The sequence below is a fragment of the Ursus maritimus genome, unplaced genomic scaffold (assembly GCF_017311325.1).
Source record: "Ursus maritimus isolate PB19 unplaced genomic scaffold, ASM1731132v1 scaffold_19, whole genome shotgun sequence".
Taxonomy (NCBI): domain Eukaryota; kingdom Metazoa; phylum Chordata; class Mammalia; order Carnivora; family Ursidae; genus Ursus; species Ursus maritimus.
In genome coordinates, this window is record NW_024424341.1 from 27,791,665 (window position 1) to 27,806,301 (window position 14,637).

At 61.2% G+C, this 14,637-nt stretch overlaps 1 protein-coding gene across 1 annotated transcript in view; it reads left to right on the forward strand.

The window, feature by feature from the left end:
- VAC14 (VAC14 component of PIKFYVE complex) overlaps nt 1-14,120 on the forward strand; it is a 100,432-nt gene extending 86,312 nt beyond the window's left edge. The window contains exons 15-19 of the mRNA XM_040633559.1: nt 3,859-4,033; nt 5,484-5,602; nt 6,828-6,907; nt 8,779-8,929; nt 13,513-14,120. Of these exons, the coding sequence (XP_040489493.1) occupies nt 3,859-4,033; nt 5,484-5,602; nt 6,828-6,907; nt 8,779-8,929; nt 13,513-13,675 (688 nt within the window). The 3' untranslated portion in view covers nt 13,676-14,120. The remainder of the gene's footprint in view (nt 1-3,858; nt 4,034-5,483; nt 5,603-6,827; nt 6,908-8,778; nt 8,930-13,512) is intronic.
- The last annotated feature ends 517 nt before the right edge of the window (nt 14,121-14,637 follow it).

Genomic DNA, 14,637 nt, shown 5'->3' on the forward strand with positions numbered 1-14,637 from the left:
AGAGACGTGAGCTGCTGTTCTTTCTGTCACCCCTTGCCCATCCCGCGGAGGCCCGTGTAACCCCCTCAGCACAGTGCCTGGCGTCTCGTAAGAGCTCCCAGTGAGCTAGCTAATACTTCATTGTTCCTGCCTTCTGGAGGCTTCATGACCCCTCAGTCTGGGAATTGTTTTCCTTCTCCCCAAACCTCAGCTGACCTTGGGACGGGATGGGGGAGGCTGGGTAAGGGCAGATGAGGTACAGCCCCTGCCCCCGAGGGTGACCCGGCCGCAGGAGGGGGGCCCAGAACAGCCCCTCCAGGCTCTGCCTGGCAGCCTCCTGGGGCAGGGGAGACCGCCCTGCTGAAGCAAACATCCAGTGCACAGTGGGACTTGAGGTTAGCTGGAGAGTGTGCCCCCTACCGACACTCCTCTCTGGGGGGCCCTTCTGGCTTCTCTCCCTTCCCCTCTTTTCTGGTGGTTTAGTTAGTGGAGCTTGGGGGTGGCTCCTCGGTGCATCGTGTCGTTACTGTGTCCTGACAGCACGCGTTCAGGGGTCTCCTGAGCTGAGCCAGCCTCCCTGCGTCCCCTAGACAGGTCAGCCAGGCCCTGGGTGACGCGGGTGGAAACGTAACATCTGGGAAGCCGCTGTCTGTGGACAGCCTTGCCCAGCAGGCCGGGACCTTTCCAGGATGAACAAAAGGGGTGTGCCGGAGCGGGGCGCAGGCCTATCTCTGCGCCTCTGCCCAGGTCCTCCACGTGGTGACGTTCAGCACTGGCTACTGAGCAGCTGCTCCGTGCCAGGCCCTCCTCACAAGCGTCACAGGCAGGGCCCTGCAGCTCCCGTTCTGGAGGGAGTTCGCCGGGAGCCAATAGACAAGTCTGTCACCCAGGTGATCAGGTAGTGAGAAATGCTGAGAAAAACACAGGACTTTAGAAAGGGCTGCATGGGACAGAGGCCTCCCCAGGCCTGTGGTTGGAGCTCACATCTCCATGGCCAGAGGGGGCCAGCTACGTGCAGGTCCCTCAGCAGAGCTTTCCAGGCCAGGGCAGAGGTCAGGAACAGAAAAAAAGCCCCAAGGGCCAGCATGTGGTGAGTGAAGGAGGAATCCTAAGAGCTGAGGTTGGAGAGAAGTGGCCAGAAGATGCGAGATCCTAAAGGCATGGTGAGGAGCTGGGGTTTGTTGGGATCCTGTGGGAAACCACTGGGGAGTGGCATGCTCTGATTAGCACTTTTCAGGGCTTGCCCCGGTGGGCAGATTGTAGGGGTGAGAGAAGCAGCAGGGAGACCAGTGAGGAGATGGCTTGGCATTGACCAGAAGAGATGGCCAGCACTTGCTGGGCTGGTGGGTGCACTGAAGCCAGGGGTTCGAGGACAACTCCTTCCTTGGTTTGGGCAGAGCAGCTGGGTGGCCACGGCGGTGACACTGCTTCCTGAGATGGGAAGGCAGGGAGCCGGAGTGTTGTGCCCTGGCCCAGCCAAATTTGAAATGCCTGTTGAGCGGACACCGATCTAGAGATGGCCTTGAAAACATGGGACCAGCGCGACCGCCAAGAGATGCAGACGAGAGAGAGAGCGCACGCGCGCACTCGTGTGCAGGGCCACCGCCAGGAGAGGAGGAGCAGTCACTGAGGGAGGGGAAAGCCAGGACGGGGTGCTGTCACTAGTGGCGAGAGAGGAGCATTTCTGGGAAACTCCACCATCCCTGACCTTCTGTAGTTCCCAGGTTCTGAGGGACACCAGGAGGCCTTGGCACCCGCCTGTCCTCACCACCACCCCCTTTGCTTACTCCTCCACACTGCCCCAGCTGTCCTCACATGAGAGTTCCACCCCCACCCTCTGGCTGCCACAGGTCCCTGTGCCCCATGGTCCCTGGAGAGCACTGCCTGGCAGAGCCTCAGCTGTTGGCCTCTGTCATGGAGACGGCAGCAGCTGCAGGCGACGGGCATTTGTGACCATTTGTCAGAATGCTCCCCTTCCTCCCTGGCCTGCCCTTCTGGAACATATCTATCCCACGGCCCTGGAGACAGGGCTCATCCGGGGATGGGAGGCCCAAGAGGGGACAGAAAGTACTGTCTGTGCTCTACAGCCAAGCTTCCTCCTATGAGCCGGCTGTCACCCCCACCCATGGTACCTGCGGGGTACTCCAGTAGGGTCCCATTAGCCATATACTGTGCGCCCTCACATGAGTTGCTCCTAGTCGTGGCAGTTCTCCTCTGAGTAGCCCCATCGTGCAGGGAAGTATTACCCCCAATTAGGAGGTGAAGAAATTGTGGCACAGAGACACTGCGGTCACACAGCTGGTCAGAAGTACCAGGCTCTGGATGCACACATGAGCAGGGGCACCACCAAGCCAGTGGCAGAGCCCATCCCACACCACCGTCCAGCTCCCCCCCCCCCGCCCCACCCCACCCCAACAGCCTCGTTTCCACCTCTCTCTGCATTCTTGCCCAAGGCTGCTGGTTCCAGCTGGGCCTGGGCTGGAGACGGCCTGCCCACTGTTTGCACTTCGTGGTTTGGCCTCTCTATTACCAAATGCTCTGGGATTTTTCTGGAGCCGGGGGTGGGGAAGAATCTTCTGCTGTCTGGCCCCAAGACATGGCTGGTATTCAGAGGGAAGCAGGAAACCAGACCCTGATAAATGCAGAGTTTAGTTTGAGTTCAGTGACCTGGGATGGCTATGTGTCCCGCATCTTGGCTCCAAATGTGGTTCATGTTGTCCGGCACACTAGACCTTGAGGCCACAGACCTTTGTCCCCAGAAGCCCAAGTCCGAGTCTGTATACTTCACAGGAGCAGAGACGAGGAGTCAGGCAGACAGACCCGCACCCCAGGTGGGAGACAGGGCGGTGGCAGAGCTGGATGCCACAGTCAGCAGCTCGGTGGCCACAGCCCCGGCCTCCAGGCCCCACCTGCCCGCTCCTTGGATGGCCCCCTCAGTTTGCAGGCGCCTTGGGATCCCTATACTCCCAACAGGAAGGCCCACTTGTCCCCTAAAGGCCAGGCCTCCGTGGGCACCATGGCAAAGGAGGGAGGTCAACAGGCTTTCTCTGAGCCTGTCCCTGAGACCTGCCTCTCACTGTTGATGTCATCTTGGCCCAGGGACCCTGGAAAATCTGCTTTTCTCCATTCTCTGAATTTCCTGTTTTGCTTTTTATAGAATGGAGACTCCTTTCCACAAAACCTAAGCCTTATCGCTGTAGGACGCTTAGAGGGGAGATGATGGGAAGAAGTGTCCCTAACTCATCCTAGGACCTTGGTCAAGTCACTTTGCCTCCCTGCACCAGAGTTTCATTATGTGAACAGCAAGGATAAAGTTCAGGGTTGTCATAGGGGCCGTCCATCCCACAAGAACCCTGCACTCCAGGGAGGTCACAGGTGGGAACAACACAGGCTCCTGAGCCCAGGGAAGTGGGCAGGGGGCAGTACATCGATGACCAGTGCGTGTGTTATTTGTCACATGAAGATCATCTCTATCCAAAAAAGTAAAGGCGGGAAGGGGTAGGGAGTACCTCAGCACGTGGGAAGCGTCGCTGTGGCACTTGGGAGGTCAGGAAGATAAACTCGGGGCTTTTGTGGCCACAGTGGTAGGCAGAGGCCCACTGTTTCTCTCAGAATTCCCTTTGGGGGCCTGGGGCAGGGGAGGGAGGTCAGTCCAGCCTGTGGGGCTCCAGAGGTGCTGGGCCAGAGTGAGCAGTGCTGGGAGGCATGGAGCCAGGCCCACTGTGCACAGCACTGCACCATCCCCCTCAAGCCTGAGAGCCGGGGTCCCAGGCCAAACCCAGGAAAGAGCAGGTTTCATCAGGGTGCTGCAAGACCACAGAGAGGCTTCCTACGTTAAGCCCAGAGGTTTTTGTAACCTCCCCTCGGCCTGTTTTCCAGGCAGCTCTGCCTCCTGCTGAACGCAGAGAACATCTTTCACTCGATGGCAGACATCCTGCTCCGAGAGGAGGACCTCAAGTTCGCCTCAACCATGGTCCACACCCTCAACACCATCCTGCTCACCTCCACAGAGCTCTTCCAGCTGAGGAACCAGCTCAAGGACCTGAAGACTCTGGTACTCGGGGTCCACGGGCTCGGGCCCCAGGTTTGGTCCCACGTGCACATGGGCGCACAGCCGCTCTAGGCCGCTCCTCGCCCCAGGAGGCTCCCGGGGCAGATGGGATGAAATCTGAGATCTCCAGGTCCGGTGTAAACTGCAGATTCCCCTGGCTTGCTGCTCAGTGCCACCCATGGCAATAAGTCAGAGCCAGGTCCTCGGAGCCGCCCGCTGCAGAGATCTCTGCCCACGGAAGGCTTTGGACTCTCCTCCAGGGTCCACATGCCCTCCCTGACCCGCTAACACCATGTATTTTTCGCTTGTTGACACCACACCCCCTACCCCACACGGATTGGCTTCTGGGACCCAGTGGCTCACGCCTGCTGGGCCGTGCCACCCTGTGTGAGTCAGGTTTCTGGATTATAACGTTGCCAGACATCAGGGATTGTTGCTCTCCCTACCCTCCTCCTCAGCCCTGGCCCTTCTCTCAAACAGTTGAACACCTCTGTCTCACAAGGCCCCCTAATCTAAGCCAGGGTGTCACAGTGCTGCCTGGCCCAGGCTTTGGCTTAGGACCCAGCGGGGCTGGTCAGAGAGAGCAGGGAGGTGCTCACCGTTCTGCCATCTTGGTCTGGGGGACACCGGTCACGGGCCTTGCTTGGCCCAGGGGCAGGGGCCGAGCTTCCGAGGGCCTCTGGAGGTGGCTGCCACTCTGGGTTTGCTGGTGGCTCCAGCGGTTTCATTCCCCAATGTGGGCTGTTGTTGTCACCCCCCACGCTCCTCCCCAGCTCAGACCCTGCCTCTGCTCCCTCTCAGGGAGTCTCAAGGACATCCAGGCCTACTTTAGGGCATCTGGGGCCAGGCAGCTCAGAATGATCCAGGCCACACCTCTGCCTTCTTCCTGTGGTTCTTTGCAGACATTCTCAGAGGACTTGAGAATTTTCCTGAGGGCAGGGGCTCCCTGGGCGTGGGTTCAGCTCCTGGGCGGGTTCCTGAGTACCAGGTGGGCTACAGAGGAGGGAGGAGATGTGGCATCTGAGGATGAGACAGGATGCTGCCAGGAAGAGCCCAAGCCCTGAGGAAGCCTCCTCCCTGCCCAGAGCCGCGCCCTCGCATCACAACCCTCCCAGCCCCACGGGCTCCAGGACCACAGAGTTCTGGAGAGGCCAATTAGTGTTCTTTGCCGAGGGCAGAAATGCCAGCACAGAGGACAGGCTCACGCCTGACCAGGCCCTCACAGCCACCACCACGTGGCTCTGTGGGACCGGGAGTAATGACAGGGTCTGAGGAGGAGCCGTCAGCGTTTCCTTTGTGACAGCTTGTTCCCAGCTGCGCTGCCAAACACAGCCCTGGGCGCTGAGCTGGCTCCCCCGCCCTGCGCAAGGGCCCCTGGATCTCAGGCCCTGCGTGGACCCCGGGTGGGAAGGAGTGGGGGCTCTGTCAGCGGCTCACACCTCTTCCCCCGCAGGAGAGCCAGAACCTCTTCTGCTGCCTGTACCGCTCCTGGTGCCACAACCCGGTCACAACAGTCTCCCTGTGCTTCCTCACGCAGAACTACCGGCACGCCTACGACCTCATCCAGAAGTTGTATCCTTCACTCTCGCTGCCCTTTCCGTCCAGCCGCTGAGGGATGGGCGGGGGCCAGGTGCTCTCTTTCTGCCCAGGTGGCGGGACCAACTGCCACGGTCCTGCCCCGTCCCATGCTCTGCCTCCAGGCCTCGTGCCATCAGGACCTTGGAGGGTGCCAAGAGGGGTGTTTTGGAGAGCTTGCTGTTGGCAGCAGACAGGGTCATCTAGGCCTTGTGGCGTGGAGCTGCCTTTGGTGGAACCTTGTAAGCCATGGATCGAGGCTCAGGGGTGCTGATGGGGCCATCTAGGTGAGGGCGCCTGGGGGGGGAGGGGGGCAGAGAGAGGCCCGGGAATCGGGAAGACCTAGGGACTGCAATGGGTGGACCTAGATGAGGCCTGCAGGCTTGAGCTCTGGTGTCTGCAGCGTTGCTGGTGAGCCCAGGGAGCCTCTGGGGCCACAGAGCCAGAGGGAGCCCAGGTTGGCAATGACACGGAAGGGAGAAGGGAGAAGCAGGCCGGGTGAGCGGCCTCAGCCAGAGAGAAGACCTGCAGCGCACCTAAAGGCCTGTGAAAGGCATCCGTGGGCAGATTGGTCCCAGTTCTTAAAACACCGAAGCAAACCAGCTTCCTCTGTGAATGCCTAGCATGTGGCCCTGGATCAAAGAGCTACTTAGGACAAAAAGTGGGCCTCCTTTCCTAATGTGACCTAAGGAGAGAAGGGCCCTAAGGTTCCTCTACTGAGGGTCGGTGTGGCCTTGCCTTACTCCCTGAGGGTGCCTGCTCTCCTTCCTCACCCAAGATTTGCTTTTCTCGGCCGTTGGGGTGGCCCAGAGACTGCGGGCCACACGCTTGCCGCAGCCCTGACCTTGGCCCTGCTGACAGGCATCCACCCGGGCGGGAACCGGGACCTTCCCTGCTCAGCGGCTCCTTGCCCCCTTCCAGCCTGGAGGTCACAGAGGAGAGAGCCCCGGAGCAGAACCAGAGTGCCCAGGCAGGGGGACAGCTGCACCATTGTTCATTTAGAGGGACAGAGCGGTGAAGAGGCAGAGACTGATGTCCTTTGTGTACCTTCGTGCTTAGGATGGAGCGGCTTCTGCTTTTGAAACCAGGGCCCAGGTGTGAAGAGCATGTGTTCCCAGCCCCTGGGCCCCAGCTCCCCAGTTGCCCCCATCCCAACAGAGGCCCCTCACAGAGATGGGCTGTCCCGGCCCAGGGGTCAGACTTTCCTTGACCAGCCACCCAGCGGCGACCTGGAGGTCACGGTGGATTTCCTCACGGAGGTAGACAAGCTGGTGCAGCTGATTGAGTGCCCCATCTTCACATGTAAGAGCCCTGCTTCCGCGGCCGCCTCAGGCCCTCTGCCTGGGTGGGGGGTGGGCAGAGCACTCCCCCAGGGGTGTTTCCAAAACAGCAAGAACGGAAGACTGGGGATGACAGGGCCGAGGAGTCCAGTCCAGCAGGACCGGAACGGGTGGTATGAGGGCGAGCGCCTGAAAGTGGGTCTCGTGGACCCAGGCCAATGGGTGGCAAAACCCACCCGAAGGCTCATAACATCCCTGCCAGGGGCAGGGGGACCAGAGCGGCACTGTCGGGGGGCTGGTGGGGCAGCCGGCCCAGAGCTGTTCCCAGCCACCCCTGCAAGCACACTGCGCTCTGCCCAGGCTCTCAGAAGCTGCGGGGCCCCTTGGGCCCACCTGCAAGGGCTTCTCTGTGCCGGCGGCCACACCCTGCTGTCTCTGCAAAGCAGAGTTGGCGCTTGCCGGGAGCGGCTGGGCAGGAGCTGCCTGATCTAACATCCGGGCTGAATGTGCAGAACTGGCCGCCGGCTGGGGCGCCTCAGCACCTCCAGCACTTGCCCTCCAGGGCAGGCAGCTCTCTGAATAAAACTCCCACGCTTACAGTAAGGTAGGGAAGCAGGGAGGCAGCCTGCGGGTGGCCTTCCTGCCCCGCTGGTCGCCCCGGCTTCCTGCTGTCTGGTAGCGCCTCTGACCCACCTGAGCTGCTCCACGCAGCCAGGCACCAGGTGGCAGAGGCGCAGGAGGGAGACCCTGTTCCCAGGAGAGCGCATCAAAGCCTGTCCCAAGTGGTCCCCTGGCCTGACATCTCACTTCCCCATGGGCCTCCTGGGGCAGCCAGGCACACAGTCTGCTGAGGTCAGGTCCAGCCTGACCCTGGAGAAGCCACAAGCGCCTGCTCCGCAGGCCCAGGGCTTTGTGGGGGTGAGCAGATTCACCCTGGTCCTGCTCAGCGCCCAACCCACTCCTGGCTTGCCTGGCCCCCTTGGGAACAGGCTTGGCCCCACAGCCCCAGCTTTATCAGGGCCCCAAGTGGGGACTGGACTGGAACAGGCCCACATTCCTGCTGGAGTGGCCAGGCCCAGGGATGACAATTTAGGTCTCCACTGGTGGCCCTGCTCCCTGGGGCAAGAAGAGGGCTTGGGGGGCAGGGGGCAGCAAGGCCTGACTGCTCTGGCTCCAGCAGCAGCCCAGACCTCCACACAGCTGCTGCTGCTGGGGTCACATGGCCTTTCTGGACATTTGTGGCACATTCTCCACAAAGGATGCCCGGGACTGGGCCTTAGACACAAGTAGGCAGGAGCCAGTTATTCTCCCGGAGGGGCTCGGAGGAGGGAAGCGTGGGACTGTTGAATTGGGACAGGTACTGGGCAGGACCAGGGGTGCCTCTGCCATGCAGTAGGGTTCTGACAGGGATGGTATCTGAGGTGGCTTTCCAAAAGCACCTGCCAGACACGCCGAGCTTGGTGTGTGTCTAGCCATACACACAAGCGGTTTTCCATCCCACCCGCCCTTAAAGCTACCCTAATCCGGTCTTTCTCTCCCGCTCACCCTATTTATAGCTCTGTTGTGCTGGCACGTGCAGAGCAGACCGGGGAATCTGTTACACTCCAGGCCCCTAGCCCCTCGTTACCAGGCTGCGGGGAGTGTAGGTTCTCAGGACCGAGGCCCAGCAGCCCCTTGGGGGTCGTCAGGCCGAGGGCACTCTCGGGACCTATGGGCAGGTGGGCGGGCAGGAAGAAAGAGGGATGACATCCCAGGGATGGCTGAGGCGCTACCAGAGGAGGGGGCAGGCGTGTCTGGCTGTGGAGGCGGCCCTGCCACCTGGCTGGCCTCTCCCGAGCAGGCCGGGGGGCAGCCCAGAGCAGTGCCTGACCGCTGCCCTCTGCCCTGCCACAGATCTGCGCCTGCAGCTCCTGGACGTGAAGAACAACCCCTACCTGATCAAGGCCCTCTACGGCCTGCTCATGCTGCTGCCCCAGAGCAGTGCCTTCCAGCTCCTGTCACACCGGCTGCAGTGCGTGCCCAACCCCGAGCTGCTCCAGACCGAGTGAGTGCCGGGCTGGGGACCGCTGCCCCCCACCTCCACGGGAGGCCACCAGGAGAGATCAGGCCCAGAGAGACTTGGCGACAGAGGGGTGCCTCGCCTCGGAATCCCATCCCACTGGCAGTGTGGACACCAGCCACCCCACCGCCACTGGCCTCAGGCCTCTCAGAGCACCAGGTTGGGGGGTTCTGGGAGTGTTTACAAGGTGGCAGAGGCTAGCGATCCCTTTTCCAAGTGGTCGGGGTTGCGTTCATCAAACAGTAAGAGGGCATGCCAGAGTCGCCCAGGTGGATGCTCCTGGAGAGAAACCGCAGGAGGAGCTGGAGGAGTTCATGTCCTAGGTCAGAGACGGCGCCCAGTCCCACGCAGACAGGCATGAGAGCCAGGCCTCAGGTGGCCCTCCCCTTCGTCCGTGGCAGAGGCTCCCACCTGGGCCTCCAAGAGACCCCAGCCTCCCTGGGACCGTCCCGAGCCCATCCTGGGTGGGGCAAGAGGCAGGGTGCATCCGTGGCTACCATGCTTGAGTCCTGCCCATGGGAAGAGCAGGTCCCGGGCACACCTCCATCACGAGTCCCAGCATGGCAGCCTCCAGGAAGGAGGGCTGTGGCCCTGGGGGGGGGGGGGTCCAGCCAGGCTCCTACCCCAAACCCACTGCTGGCCCGGCCCCCAGAGCCTGTTGGGCTGTGTCTATATTTGGTAACCCTTGGAGGCTTTGCCTCATCCACAGGCATTTGGCATCCGAGATGGAAAATTTCACTTGTCAGGTCGCCATGGAAACAAGCAGAGCCACTGAGAAGATTTACGCTGAATGGAGCACACCCAGCTTGCATCAGATGCCCTGTGTGTCTAGAATTCCCTCCCAGGCTGTTAGAGCCACTTGGCAGGCCTGGCACCTCACTCCCGCGAAGGGCCTCGGGCTTGGGCCTGTGGGATTGATGCAGGCAGCCTTGAAATGGGCCTGCCTGATGCTCAGGGTCCCAGACCCAAGCCCCTGTGCCCTCCATAGCACTGGGTTTAGGCTCCCACCACCCCCCCACCTGGCTTGGCCTCTGCAGAGGCGGGGTGTGGGCCACCTGACAGGCTGTCTACCCTAGCTAGGCCAGCTGGAGGGGCTTGAGCCCCCAGCAGATGTGGCCCCCCAGGCCAATGCCCAGCTCCTGCCTACTCCACCCTTTTTCCCAGACAGCAGTGCTCTGGGGTGGCAGAGCTAGGCAGTGCCCCAGCTGCTCGTAGTGATGCCCAGGTAATCCCCAGGGGAGCAGGGAGCTGGGTTCACCCTTGGATTCCCTTGCCCGGAACACCTCCAGCTCCTGGGACTCAGAGGCCCTGAAGCCACACCAAAGCCTCACTGGCCTACCCTCTGCACCAGCCTTTCCAATGTGCAGATGGTGTTAGGGTCACTGTGGCAGGCACTTAGGAGAAAAGGTGCAGCTGGAGAGAAGGAGAGAAGGAGGCGAGAAGGGCTGCTTCCCTGTGACCTTTGGTTCTGGTCCCCACCCCCAACCCCATCCAGGCTGCCTTCCTGAAGGAGTCCTCTGGGCCAGGCCACAGACTCTGCCCTGCTAAGGGCCATCCCCCTGTCACAGCTCTGCCCGCAATGTCTCCTTGTTGGGGGTGGGGGTGTAAAGCTCACGGTAGTAGGAGCCCTCCCTGCATGCTCCAGGCCCTGGTACAAGTTCGTAGAGGGAAGCTGGGGAAAAAGGATTCTCCCTGAGCCTCCCACGGTCAGAGTCAGGGGAGTCTTGGGCCAAGGGGTTGAGACCTCTGGGTTCTCAGGTCAGTGGGCAGGTCCCAGGCCTGGACTAGGATCTGGTCCAAGCTCTGCTAAGGATTTGGTCTGTGACCTCAGATCCCTCTCTTGGCTCTCCATTTCTTCATTAGTAAATGAGCGGTTGGGCTAAATGGATGCTTGAGGCTCTGCCCAGCCTTCAAGGCCCTGGGTGCCTAGCCTTTCTTTGCAGGGACCGAGGAAGAGCCATCACAGATACGGGTAGGGAGACGTTGGGTGGGGAGGGGGCCCCAGGAACAGCTGGGGGAGGGGTCAGATTGCAGGGTTGGGCACAGAGGGACAGCTCACACCCTGGAGAGGGAGACAGGGACAGTCTCAGCCCTGGGAGGGGCAGGCAGCTGGAAGACAGCTTTGGGTTGCCTGACAGGCCTGCAAGCCAGGAACAGCTGGGGGGTTTCTGCACCCCTCACCCATCCCTCATTCTGTGTACTCGAGGCGCCAGCAGGCCTCGGAGACCCTGGCCCCACTCATGCCTCCAGGCCACTCCCCAGAGACCATCTGAGTGAGGCAGGAGGGAACCTCTGAAGCAAAAGCTGGTGACAGGTGCATGGGCGGGGCAGCAGGAGAGAGGCTGGCTTTGGGTTCTGGAATCCCATCTCCGCTGCTGGTGGGGTGTCCCCCAGCCATTGACTGCCTGCGGGGTGTCGTAAACAGAACATGAAGGGCTTGAGCAGCAGCCAGGCCACTGTGACAGGCAGGGAGAGGAGCCCCAGTCTGCATGCTCAGAGGAGACCTACCCTCCCTGCATGGGACACGCGCCTCCCTGCTCGCAAGACCTCAGGCCAGGAGGGGTCCAGGGAGGCCGAGTCACTGAGCACCCTGAGAGTGCAAGGCATGGCCCGCTCCTCCCTGCCCCCACATGCTCCCTGGGCCACATCTGTGCAGATCACCCAGGTTTGCTGCCACGGCTGGCATCTCCATGGAAACCCCTAATCTCAGTCCTACCTCTGGACCTAACACCTGGTCTCCCCATCAGTGTCGAAGAGAGCGGCATACAGACCCAGGATGCCCAGCATCCAGCAACACACTGCGGTGTCCTGTCTGGGCCCACAGGTCTCTCCCGCGTCTCGGCCCGCTGGGCTGGGGCAGCACCTGGCCACTTCCTGGCTAGAGCTCTGAGCTGCACGGTGTCCCTCAGCCTCCTCAGAAGCCCGGGTTACTCTCTCGGGACGGTGACAGCTGGACCACAGAGCTACCGTGACAGGGAGGCCCCTTCCTGTTCGCGGGGAGCTGAATACAGCAGCCGGAGCTGGTACCCCCCGGCTCCTCTCGCTCTGTGCTGAGCCCATGTTGCCCGAGGCCCAGGAAAGCGACGGCCGAGCCGCCGTCCCCGCTGCCGTCAGGTGGTGCATCTTCAGCAGGACATAGCGGTGCAGGGGGCCATGTCCGAGCTCCAGCTCCATCCTGACCACGGGAAGGGCTCCCACTGCCCCTGGTCCTGCGCCGGCAGCCAGGTGAATGGTCAGAGCTGCCTGTCAGGGCCAGGCTCATTGGTGAGGGTTGCCTTTGGGTGATGTGCCATCATTTCCCCCGAAGTGGGCTGAGCCACGACGTGCAGGCTCGAGCTGCTGGGCCCTGGCCAGCCTCCCCTCAGAGGGGCAGGGTTGTAGCCACAGTGGCTGCCCATCAGGCTGGGGCTGGGCCCCAGGCTAAGCTCTTGCGTGTTGAATCTGAAGGAATCCTCACAACCACCCCATGGCGGTTCCTGTGGCCGTCGCCCTTTATAGATGAGGAAACTGAGCCACGGGTCCAAGGTCAGATGGCTAGGAAGTAGCCGTGTTACAGTTGGATCCAGACTTACCTGGCTCCTGTGCTCAGCTGTTGTGCCCCAATATTGGGTCCCTCCATGAACTCAGGGGGTGCAAGGATTCTGATGAACAGCCCATAGCCTTCATGAGACCCACTTACCAGGGCCACCAGACCTTAGGGGCTAGAAGCAAATACTTTTCCATCCCACACAGATCTGTTTCCTAAGCCAATGAGGCTCAGATGAGAGGAACAGACTTTCAGGAGATTCTCTGGAAGGGTGGTTAGAAGCAGGGTGGGGTCCCAGGGGATCTAGTCCCTGGGGCAAGCTGAACAGGGCTACTACCCTGCACGACTCTGGAAAGCATCGGGCACATGGTAGCAGCACTCTGCACAACTTGTGCAGCCGTACAGAGCAGCTAGGGAGGGTGGTAACAACAGGAGTTGTAGGAACCGTCAGCATGCCTGGTGGCAAAACCAGCTGTCCTTGCCCAGGGGCGGAATGACCACAGGCCTCTGGACCCCAACACTCAAACATCAATGTCCTGCCAAGCTGAAGGCCCAGTAGAGAGTTTTTAGCAATAGACAATCCCTGTTGTCTGCAGGCCTAGTCCTGCCACAGAGAAAGGGCCAGGCTGCCTCCTCCCCCTTCTCCCTGGACCCTGTTCCAGGCCCCAGCTGGCTTCCTGGCTGGCTGCTAGCCCTGGCTTTCACCCCAAAGGGAGCCAGTCGTAAACAGGAAATGCTTCCCGATGAGATGCCTGCTCTGGGCCCCATCACCAGCCCACAGACCGAAGACCATATCCAAGCAGAAGTATTGACTGGTCCCAGCAACTGAGGGGGAGGGGATGTTCACGGGGCTCCCCTACTTTGGGGCTGACCGTTGGGCAAGGGGTGCAGGCCTGAGGCAGACACACTCCCCAAGGTTGAGCTCCGTGAGCCTGTGGCCAGGCCCAACCCTGACCCCTGCCCTCCTATGCCTGGTGCCGCCTGCTCCCCAGCTCCCTCCCGTGTGTGCCAAGACTGATGCTGAGCCCTTCTCCTTTCCCAGAGACAGCCCACAGGCAGCCCCCAAGTCGCAGAAAGCAGATTCCCCGAGCATCGACTACGCAGAGCTGCTGCAGCACTTTGAGAAGGTCCAGAAGAAGCACCTGGAAGTGAGGCACCAGCGGAGCGGGCGCGGGGATCACCTGGACCGGAGGGTTGTCCTCTGACAGGCCCGGCATGGAGAAGGGCCCAAGGAGTGGCCCCATGGAGCATTCAGGGTCTTCAGGCCCCCTCCCTGAGGAGCTCACAGACCTGCCTGGAGGGGAGGGCTGGGCCTGGCCACCAGCGCGGGGTGGGGGCACCGAGGCTGTGCACCCCCCCTCGTAGCCCCGCCCCCTGGGCCTGTGGGCTGCACCCTGGCGCTCAGACAGAGCTGGCGTCCCACCGGTGTGGGGCCGAAGCCTCAGACACCACCCCTTCTCTGGAACAGGTCTCTTTCTGATACCCTCTTGTAAAAGAGCTTGAGCTCTCCAGCCCACCAGAGTTCTGGTCTTGTGCTGGTGTGTGTGTACACAGAAGTATGCAGACCTGTCTGCAAAGAGGGACCAGCACAGAAGTCCGAATCAATGATACAGCCCCTGCCCCAATAAAGAAATGATGGAAAACCCTCAACCGCACCTGCTTGCTCCTTCCCACGGGCACCTGTTCTCTGCCTGCCTGATGCCCACAGCTGCTCCAGGATCATGTTGCTGGTCCTGGAGTGCTGGCTGCACCTAGAGAGGCTGGTCCCCCGCACAGTGCCCTGATGGGTGTGTTCTGGGTCCCAGTTCTCACCTCTCGGAACCACCCCTTCCTGAAGACCACCAGGCACTGGCCTGAAACCCTGAACCCTACCTTCCCAGGCACCTAATCGGACTTTTCCACCCAGATTCCCCCAGGGTAATGGGCCATGTCCCCATTGAACAGATGAACCACACCTTGAGTTTCTGAATGAAAGGGCACTCACTGCAGGCTGCACATCACTGGAAATGGAAGGGAAGGCCCAGACCAGCGCGGGGACAGAGGAGGCGTCCTAGGTGCCCACCTTGGTTTGGCGAAATAAGGCTCATTAACACACCTGTAGGCCAGAGTCCACCTGATTCCAGGCTTTGGGAAGGCTCTGACTAGCCTAATGAGCTCCCAGGTGGTT